The sequence below is a fragment of the Crinia signifera genome, chromosome 19, assembly GCF_055691185.1.
Source record: "Crinia signifera chromosome 19, ASM5569118v1, whole genome shotgun sequence".
In the NCBI taxonomy this organism is placed as follows: domain Eukaryota; kingdom Metazoa; phylum Chordata; class Amphibia; order Anura; family Myobatrachidae; genus Crinia; species Crinia signifera.
The window spans coordinates 132,071,537-132,082,549 of record NC_139226.1 but is presented as its reverse complement, the minus strand read 5'-3'; the positions used below and the strand labels follow the sequence as shown (position 1 = coordinate 132,082,549).

General features: G+C 46.2%; 1 protein-coding gene across 2 annotated transcripts in view; it reads left to right on the top strand.

The window, feature by feature from the left end:
- MXRA8 (matrix remodeling associated 8) overlaps positions 1-10,692 on the top strand; it is a 543,508-nt gene extending 532,816 nt beyond the window's left edge. For both annotated transcript variants that reach the window (XM_083163388.1, XM_083163387.1), the window contains exons 7-10: positions 1,219-1,249; positions 1,349-1,425; positions 3,862-3,942; positions 6,591-10,692. In XM_083163388.1, coding sequence (XP_083019514.1) covers positions 1,219-1,249; positions 1,349-1,425; positions 3,862-3,942; positions 6,591-6,616 — 215 coding nt within the window. In that variant the 3' untranslated portion in view covers positions 6,617-10,692. The remainder of the gene's footprint in view (positions 1-1,218; positions 1,250-1,348; positions 1,426-3,861; positions 3,943-6,590) is intronic.
- Positions 10,693-11,013: the final 321 nt, after the last annotated feature.

Below are 11,013 nucleotides of genomic sequence, written 5' to 3'. Positions count from 1 at the left end.
CTTGGCTATTCCAGCTATCAAACAAATACCTTAAGGTGCCCATACACGTTACAATTATTGTATACAATATTGTATACAATATCGCATCTCATTGCATATCGGTTTTGCGATGAGATCAGATGAGATGAGATCTAGTACAAAAAGTATGTGCAGCACATACTTTTTGTACTAGATCTCATCTCATCTTATCGCAAAACCGAGATTCGATGAGATGCGATATTGTAGACAATATTGTATACAATAATTGTAACGTGTATGGGCACCTTAAGGCTCTTGGATAATCTACATACAGTAGCAACAAAACTTTATTAACCAATCACAAAATTCACAGGCTCAAAAATGTACTTATGCCTGTGCAGCCCGCGCTTAATCAAATAACTGTTCAGGGATGTGATTTTGAAAAAAGCTGGCCCCTCCATAATCCTGAGAAGAGGTGCGGTCCACAGTTATAGTGTAGGTCCGGACTGTGGAAGCTGGGATCGGACCTGCAGAACCAGACAGATACAACCGGTGCAGGACAAGGCCAACTCCATATACATGGACAGCATTGCAAGTTACAGGAAGATTTGCCAGGTGGGCGGAGGGAGTGCAATGTACAGTGGCCCTAAGCCTCTGGGGGGGCTGATCATAACCTACAACTAGTGCCTGCTGTGTTTACATAACAAAGTGAGGTGGGAAGAGGTAACGGGATGTGGGTGCAGTTGGCAGTGATAAGCTAAGTGGGGAGGTGGAGGTGGCAGGCAGGTGGGGGCCTTTTAAGGAGTAGGTGAAGTACGTGAGAAAAGGACTGTAAGAACAGGAGGGAATGGGGGCCTATTCTAAGGAGCTTACAATCTAGAGGAAGAGGGAGCCATACAGGTGACTGGAGGCACAAGCAAGGTGGTCTGAGGGCAGGAAGTAAATGGGCAGGGATGGCCAAGGCATGAGACAGGGTTATGTGGAAGGGTAAGCTTTAGTGAACAGGTGGGTTTTCAGTGCCTTTTTGGAGCTTTGCAAAGTTGGGACAGTTTAATGGAGCGAGGAAGCTTATTCCAGGAATGGGAGGCAGCACAAAAAAAATCTTGGATCCAAACATGGGATGTAGAGTAGAGGAGAAACGAGGGTCAGTGGCCAACCAGAAAGGGCAATAGGGGGTATGTAGTGCTTTTCTATGGAGAGAAGAAAAATCTGTCACCTAACACTACGATTTTGATACAGATTCTTCTTTTGTTTTTGCAGGTTATGGCTACAACCTGAATAAATATCAAGGGTAAGTCTTCTCACTGACATTTCCATGGTTTGGAGAGAGGTACTGCTGTCACAAACTTTCAATATTAATTATACCCCAATGTAATGTTTGTTTTCACAGGAAAGAGGTGAATATGAAGGAAATCTGCCTGAGACCTCCTGACCTGGTCCAATACAAAAAGGAGGATCTCCGAATCGGTAACTATGATTTATAAATAAGCCTCAGATACAAAAACGAGAGTACACTAGTAATATAGTAATAGTAATATGTAAGGCATACAGTAATAGCATACGTGAATTGTGTACTTCAGCTCACGTAAGTGGCTCAAACTCTTTAACCCCTTCAGTGGCAATCCTGAGAATTTTCCGGGCTGTGCCTCAGTGCCCAGTCTGGAAAGCCCGGAAAATTCTAGGGATTGCCACTGTTTAGAGCCGGGCGGCGCTGCTGAGTTAATCGCTGAACTCGGGTAGCGTCAGTGCTGCCTAGTGCGCCGGTTTATGACAAGCTGGCTGCCGGGAGCAGGGACAGGGCGGCGGGTCGCAGGGCCGGGCAGCGGCTGATTGACAGTTTAGCGGTGCTGCCCAGACCTGGGGAGAGAGTGGTGGGGGTTTTTTTTAGGGAGCGCTCTCCATAAAATACTCGCCCAGTGTGAAGCGCTCCCTAAAAAATAGCCCACCACTAAAGGGGTTAGAGGGGTGCCTTCTATTGTCTGGAGGTGCCCATACACTAGTGCAATTTTGCCCAATCAGATGCGTGCACACACACAGCTTAAAGTCACATTTTATATGTCCAAGGTGCACCACAAATAGGCATTTATTTTATCTCTGTGTACACCTTAAGGTCTATATTTTCAGAATTACATTTTGTAAAAGTATTTAACAGAAGATTCCCCCCCCCCCCCCCCAAAAAAAAAAAAATTTGCAAAAGATCCTTCAAATATGAAATTCAAACCAAAGTCCCATCTGACCGTAAGTTACACCCCTTTTACACCAAAAACGCCGGCTTCAAGCCGGGTGCGACCCGGCGTTTGCTCCATTTATCCGTACCGCTGCGCTGGGGACAAGCCCAGCACTAAGGTAATCTGCTGGGCTGCCCACCGCCCCCATGCACCCCCCAGCCGTCGTCCGGGAGGTGAATGGATGCCGCACACAGGCATCCATTCACCTCCTCCGCTGCTGTGGTCTGCAGAGTATAGCAGGCAGCAGCGCAGGCTGTCTGTGCCCCCCCCCCCCCCGTCCAACATGCGGACGCTGCGGTCCGCAGGTTGCACGTCCCCCCATTGATGTAATTGGGAGCCGGGTCGGATGACCTGGCGTACCCATTTACACCAACCTCTACCCAGGTCCTGGCCGTGTTCTACCCCAGTCAGGACCTGGGTAGAAGACCTGTGTAAAGGGACACGTGTCCCATTTACACCGCCGCTGACCCGGGTCTGACCCGCCGAATCTGGAGAGATTTAGGCAGGGGCTTCCTGTGGCGTAGAATAACCATCGGTACAGAAGGCACTGCTGCTACGGGGCCCAGATGTGGGGGGACCTGGATCCCTACCACCTCAGGCTTAATACATCTGCCCCAATGGGCACTATTCAATGAGGCTGATTCGCCAGGTTTTTATGGCGATTTTGTGCTGTAAGGCGAATTTCGGACTAAAACGGTGAATCACCCTATTCAATGACCAGATGGCGAATACATTTCAAGGTTTTTTTTGCCATGATTCACCGAGTTGCAATCGCTATCTTTTTATGGTGAAGTGGAATATGAACTTTTAAAATAAAGTGTTTTGCTTTTTACATTTGGTGTCAAAAAATCAGGAATTTTATTCTGAGGAGGGGCATGCTATTTTTATTCATGTGCTGTGAGCACATAAATATATATTTAATTTTAAAAAACATATATATATTTATTTATTTTTACACAGAGCAGCCAGCAGGGGGCCGGAGCCGAGCCGCTCATTAGATATTCATATATTCACTTCACCCGATCATGATCAGGTGTAGTGAATATACCCGGTCCCCTGCTGGCACCCCCGGGGGGCAGCCTGTGCTGCCTGGCACCCGGGGAGCCCACCTCCCCCCCACAAACGTTCTGGGGCAGGCAGGGAGACTTCCATCTCCCTGCCTGCCGCCGTCCTCGGGCTCCCTGCGGCGTCCGCCGCAGGAGCTCAAATTCGCCGGTCAGGGGCAGCGAGCCCCTGACTCGTTGAATACCGGAGCCAGCGAGGCTCCGGAACGCAGCGAGCAGTGGCGAATGTGCAGCGAATCCTAAACAGGATTCGCTGCACGTTGCCAGTATTCACATTGAATACTGCCCATGTCTGTTTGTGTACAGAAACAATGCAAACACTGAAAAAGCGGAATATAATATCCAGATGGTTCCAAGACACTGGCTGAAGCTCTGCGGAATTATTTTTCATGTTTATTACTGTTTTACTTTGTATCTTGACCACAGTGTACAAGATGTTCTACCCACAGCAAATTCTTGTGTAAATGCTGTGGGTAATATCCCCACCTACGTGCCACTGTGCCGGGTGTGGCAGAGGAGCGTAACTTACCTACAAATATCCTCTAAATGTTATTTTATGGTTTAAACTTTTTTTTTTTTTGTAAATTCATAAAAATATCTTTGCAACCCAGATTATAAAAATAACATTCTGAAGGAGCGCTCATTCATGGACAGCAGGACCCTCACTCCAAAGAACATCGACTTAGACCTTGGTAAGCGAAGCCCACGCTTTCATTTTCTCAGACCACTAATTGGTGGATCCAGTAGAGACTGATTTATATAATAGGGAACGTGCAGCTACATCAACAATGCAGACACAGAGCAGAAGACATTTTAAAGTAAATACATTACACACAAGGAATGGAAGCGATAGTTAGCGGAGACATTATACAACCTCAGCCTCTAGGGACACAGTGGGACAGGGGAGGAATTGGCTGGAGATCAGATAAAGATCATATTCTTTTTCCACAGGCCGTGAGTTCTAATAAGTGGGTCTAGGATGAAAGTGGATCTTTGTGGTGTTTTCACAGAGAAACTGATGTTGGTTAGTGAGAATACAGCACAAACACAAGGCAATAGTATCTAGCAGGGCTGTGAACCAGTCATAGTTACCTCCCCTCCTGCATTCTGCAGGAGACTCCCTGATATAACAGCAATGTCCCTCTCTCCCTCATTAGTCTAGCAATCTCCCTCATGTCACCTAGCCCACATTACACTGTTACATCATAGTTACCTCCCCTCCTGCATTCTGCAGGAGACTCCCTGACATAGCCGCAATCTCCCTCTCTCCCTCATTAGTCTAGCAATCTCCCTCATGTCACCTAGCCCACATTACACTGTTACATCATAGTTACCTCCCCTCCTGCATTCTGCAGGAGACTCCTTGATATAACAGTAATCTCCCTCTCTCCCTCATTAGTCTAGCAATCTCCCTCATTTCACCTAGCCCACTTTACACTGTTACATCATAGTTACCTCCCCTCCTGCATTCTGCAGGAGACTCCCTGACATAGCCGCAATCTCCCTCTCTCCCTCATTAGTCTAGCAATCTCCCTCATGTCACCTAGCCCACATTACACTGTTACATCATAGTTACCTCCCCTCCTGCATTCTGCAGGAGACTCCCTGACATAGCAGCAATCTCCCTCTCTCCCTCATTAGTCTAGCAATCGCCCTCATGTCACCTAGCCCACATTACACTGTTACACCATAGTTACCCCCCCTCCTGCATACTGCAGGAGACTCCCTGACATAGCCGCAATCTCCCTCTCTCCCTCATTAGTCTAGCAATCTCCCTCATGTCACCTAGCCCACATTACACTGTTACACCATAGTTACCTCCCCTCCTGCATTCTGCAGGAGACTCCCTGACATAGCAGCATTCTCCCTCTCTCCCTCATTAGTCTAGCAATCTCCCTCATGTCTCCTAGCCCACATTACACTGTTACATTTTTGGGGAAAAAAAGGAATGAGAGACAGATACATTTACATTGAATCATCAGCACCATTTCCCAGCACTTTACCAAGTATAGTATCTCTTACTAACTGCTTTGGGGCTCATCTACATTTGGATATAAGTCATTTTAAAAGATTCATCTCAGATGTAGCAGTGCACACCCATGCTTCTAGGTGCCACGTTCATAATCTCTTTTCACAATTTTTCCATATATGGAACTAGACACACCCTTAAAGTGGGCGCTGTGCAAAATTCTGCTACCAACTATAATCTCCATGAAACTAGTTTTCAAAAGTAGGCAAGTATGGAACAAGTAGATTTGGGACCAGACTGATTGCACAGCTAAGTTACTGCAGGAGCCGTGCATAGCCACGCATTATTCAGTTCATATTTCCAATAATAATAGATGCTTTGCAAATACCTGGTATGCACTTTTCTACTATCTGTTTATAACTTATGTCCTCGTGTGCGCAAAGATGCAATTCTGTGGATGAAAATATAGCAGTGTGTACTCATACATCCCTCCAGTAGAATGATTAATGATAAAGGCCCTTATTCTGGTTCACTCGCAAAGGCAAATTCTTTCTCAAATGGACAAACCTATGTGCACTGCTGATGGGGCAGATGTAACATGTGCAGAGAGAGTTAGATTTGGCAGTCAGTATTTTCCCTGCACAGAAACAAAATAACACACTCAAATCTAATTCTTTCTGCACGAGTTACATCTGCCCCACCTGCAGTGCACATGGGTTTGTCCATTTGAGAAGGAATTTGCCTTTGCGAGTGAACCAGAAAAAGGGCCATAGTCACTTGGTCGACAAGCATTAGTCGACCACTTAAAATCAACATGCATGAAGTTCGACATGACGGAAGGTCAACATGGGTTAGGTGAACGTTGACATTAGGTTGACACAAGCATTAGGTTGACAGTCAAATGTCGACATGGGATCATCATATTTTTGTGCCGACAGGCGGTATTTCATGCATTACCATCCACTAGGGCGTGGTGGGAGAATAAAATAGTGTGCCGAGCGCAGCGAGCCATGCGAGGGGACGCGGTGCTATATTTCAGTGTCCATGTCAACTGTGTCAACATTCAGGACAAAAATGTGAAAAAAACCCCATGTCAACCGTCTGTCGACCTTACCCATGTCGACTTTTTTGACCCTGTCAACCTAATTACCCAGAGGACCTAACCCATGTCGAACTAGACTCATGTCGACCTTCCTGTATGTCAACCTAGACTCATGTCGACCTAATGGTGTCGACCTAATGACTGTCTGACAACTTGCTGGGGACCAAATGATCCGCACCCTTTGCAGCAAGAGTAGCAGAGATGTGAAATGTAACTCCAGGCATTTTTTGCGATGACAAGTGTAATTGTGCCTCTCCTTCCACCAACAGAGCTGCGCAAGGAGTACTGTAAATAGGACGTAACTCATGCTCCTGGCTGGCCCAGAAGCTACAACTTCAATAAAGAAAAGGATTTTAAAGATTCTTCAGCATCTTCATTCAGGCTTTCTGCTCCTTCTGTCTGTGTCTCAGTCACATGCCGACGTATCCCAACATCACTCTTCCCGATAGCAGCAACATTATCTGCAGAGATAAAACAGGATCTCAAAGACATTGAAAGCTGCCTCAGGGGAATGTATACAATGTTCTGTACCATTTGCCGATTTTTTCGGTAACTTGCAATAGATGGATTTCATAAATAACTTTTCTGGTACTTTTTTACCGTAATGACATAGTAGTAACGGCTTGCTGCAATGACAACATATAGAACCATCTTATATACACAGTAAGAAATATATATTGTATAAACCAGTGTCTTTTTCCATTCGCACATAAAGGGGATGTCCACTGAAAACAATGAAAGGCAATGCGCGTTGGTATTTGCTCATTTACTAACATGGGAGTTCTATTGAAGATGGGATCCAATCAGATTATTTCTATTATCTTCTACGAGGTGCTAAATAAATAAGTAGATTCTGATTGGTTGCCCAAAGCGACATCCAATCTTCAATAGAACCTTCAATAGAAAGGTGAAGATTGATAAACTAGAAGCTTCTATAGAGCCCATTGATCTTCAGTGTAATGAACATGGTCCATCCCATGTGTATAGTGGGGACATGGGATGGACTGCCTGCCCTCCGAACCCCATTATTAGCCCTGGTGATGCGCTCATTCCCCTGCTGGAGTACCGACAGTCAGGATATTGGCATACAGACCATCAGAATCCCGACCGTCGGCCCACTATAACACACCCATACAGTATGCTGATATTGTTAGTTGCTCTTCTGTAATGAATGTGGGTTCCGAATGATTTGTTGACTCAATGCGGTGGACACGCATTCGCTCAACAGATACAAAAGGTCAACAAGTAAATTTTTTTATCGACAATGATTGACACATATATGGTTGACACAAGTTCTTGGTGGAGGAAGGGGGGGGGGTATTTTTTTTACTTTTCATAATTTACCATCCAGGTGGCCTATGATTGGGAATATTAACCTGCGCTGAGCGCAAAGTGTGACAAGTGCCACATGCCCAGGAGGGTACACGTTTCCACTAATTTGGTTCACATGTGGTTTTCATGTCGACCTATTGACCATGTCTACCTTTTGACCCAGTCGATCTTTTTCTGGTGGACCCAATAATCCTCATCCAATGAAACTTTGGTTTGAGGACCCCAGGATTGCCCAGCTGGCCGCTTTGTGTATTTACAATATTAGTTTATTACTCCGATGTTTGCACGAAGCTGGATATAAGTTTTCTTTACACTGAAAAACGATCCACACCCGGAGAAACTAGTGTTATTGCATGTGTAACACAAGCCCATAAGAGGTCATCAGTTGGCTCCTTAGAAGTCCTTTTTTATGTAAATCGTTTGCTAACTTAATGTCTGCAGTGTTTTGCCAAAGCAACAGATACTAGTTGCTCCAGAAAAATAGCCTTCATCTCTGCGTGAGTTTTCTATACTTCCCTGGAATTGAAGTGTCAGTCACAGTCACAGTTACACAATGGGAACCAATAGAAGCTGTTCAGTTGTGCAGGTGACCTATCGCTGGGTATAGGTAATGCCATCTGAATCTTACATTTTTGCCATATGGGAAATTGGGCCTTATTCTAGTTCACTCTTTCTGACAAATTCCTTCTTAGATGGACAAAACCATGTGCACTGCAGGTGGGGCAGATGTTACTTGTGCAGAGAGAATTAGATTTGGGTGGGGTTTTGCTTCAAAGTGAGATCTATATTGCAGTGTAGAAATAAAGCAGTCAGTATTTACCCTGCACAGAAACAAAATAACACAGCCAAATCTAATTCTCTCTGCACATTTTACATCTGCCCCACCTGCAGTGCACATGGTTTTGTCCATCTAAGAAGAATAAGGCCCATTGTGCAGACACTGCGGTGCCCATAGAAGGCTATGGGGTTACGGAAACTGCAGAAATACATGGGAAATACTATAGGAGGAAGCAAAAATAGTCTCTTTCTCTGGCACAAAAAAAAAGCAAACAACTAAAACACTTGTAGAGGAAACAATGATTTACAAGAATAAGCAATTTCTGTTATGGGATTGATATTCTGAGGTCATTCATCTGACAATCGATGTTACAAAGCGCAATGGAATATGCTGCATTATATAAGAAACTGTAAATATATAATAAACATTTCTTTAGTTTTTTTTTTTTTTTTGCTGTTCCAGGAAAATTCCATTGCATGCAACAGGATCTCATCTTACCTCTATATGATCTATAGCAGGCATGTCCAAACTGGCACGCCAGCTGTTGTGAAACTACAAGTCCCATCATGCCTTGCCACAGTTTTGCTTTTAGGGAATGCTAAAGCTATGTCAAGGCATGCTGGGATGTGTAGTTTCACAACAGCTGGATTGCCACATGGGTTTGGACATGCCTGATCTATAGCCTATATAGATCATATGCTATAGAGTGGTATGCTCTGAGCAAGGGCGTAACTACCATAGGTGCAAGGGGTGCAGCTGCTATGGGGCCCAGAGCTGAAGGGGGCCCATCTTTGCTGTCTAAGTAATATGATTTACATACATTTATCACAATCAGTTGCTAAATAGGGGGCCCTTACAAACTTTCGCTATGGGGCCTACGGATGTCTAGTTACGCCACTGGCTCTGAGTGGGGTGCATGTACAGGTCTCAGAGTCCGCAGCCCAGTCCCTCCTACCGCTCCTAAGGTGACCATACACACGCAGATTTATCTTCGGATCTGGCTGGTTGGAACAAAAACATGGTTATGGATGAGAGCAAATGACAGTTGACCATTTGCTTGGAAATGCTGGAAAACTGACAAACTGTCACTCATCCATAACCATGTTTTTGTTACAACCAGCCAGATCTGAAGATACATCTTACTAGTGTATGGGCACCTTTAGACTTGCTTATTTGCTGGGGCTTGGATGCTGATGTGGAAGGGACCAGCAGGGGGAGCCCACCAGTCAGGAGCAAGCAGCCGTGCTCTCTTCCCTTTACTCTAAGGGCCTTTTTCAATAGGGCGAATTCTGAGGGGTCTGCACATGTGCACGGGCGTATGCAAACCCCGGGAGCGAATGGTTTCGTTGAGTTTCATACCCGCCGTGCCGTTCCCTCCAGAGAGGACGGGCGGGGGCGGACATTGGGCCAGGCCAGGGGAACGCCCAGCATTGGATGGACGGCCCCATGAAAAGGTTGGACATTCCCCTGGAAACGTGGGGTGGGGCAATGCCTGCCAGGGGCGGGTGGCTGACTCCAGCACCGCCCCCTCTTCGGCGGACACCAAAGGAATAGAACCCCGTTTAGACTGACTTTTATTCAGTAGAGAGAATTAATTTGCTGGTCGGTGGCCATCAAATGTTTCCTCTCTCCTTTGGCTGCATGTGATGGGATGTGTTAGCGCATGGGACGGAGGGGATTCGGGGGGGGGGGCGTTTGTACGGGCGGCAGGTGGCCTTTCAGGGTTCGCTAAGCAGTGAATCACCGCTGCTTAGCGAGCCTTGCTGAGTCAGGCCCTTAGTCTTGGCTGCTTAGTCTTAGGGTGCCCACCCCACTCCTCCCAGTGCCCACCCCACTCCACCCAGTACCCACCCCACTCCACCCAGTACCTCCTCGCACTCAGCATTCTCCATTCTAGCTGTCTGATGAGCAGAACTATGTATTAGGAGAACAATTTGAACCTAAAATGAATGAAGATTACAAATAACCGAACCAGCTCTGCCTCATTGGCTACAAGAGACCCGAACAGCAAGACATATAATGAGAATTGGAAGGCCATACTATAGGCGTGAGTACTATTAATGGGAGTGGGCAAAAAGTGAAAAGGTCCAGACCATGGTATGCTGGACCAGGCCAGATTCCTTTAGTCATCTCAGCCCCTGCGGATGTAGTGGAATCCTTCCTTGTCTGTCCTCGTCTGGGAGGGGGGGGGTGTCCTCGTCTGGGGGCATGTATCTGACAGCAATCACTTGGGAGAGATCATGCAGAAATTCACCCAAGCACCCCCCCCCCCCCCCCCATCTCCCCAGTGACTTCAGCTACATACACGACCAACCAGTCCACCCATCCCTCAGCCCCTGGACATGGCACCTTCAAGACATGACGGAAGGGAAGCACTCTACCATCTCCACAGTAGCTAATTCTAGTCACAGATCAAATTTCATCCAACTAGTTGGTTGGTTGGACTGAAAATCTGTTCCTGGTTGGAATGACAATCTGCAATCTGCTCACAACCCAGGAAAATAGAGAAAACATTCAGTCAAATTGTTTATATCAAACAGATTCATCCACAGTAACTACAGTACCCTGTCTGACGGCAGTTA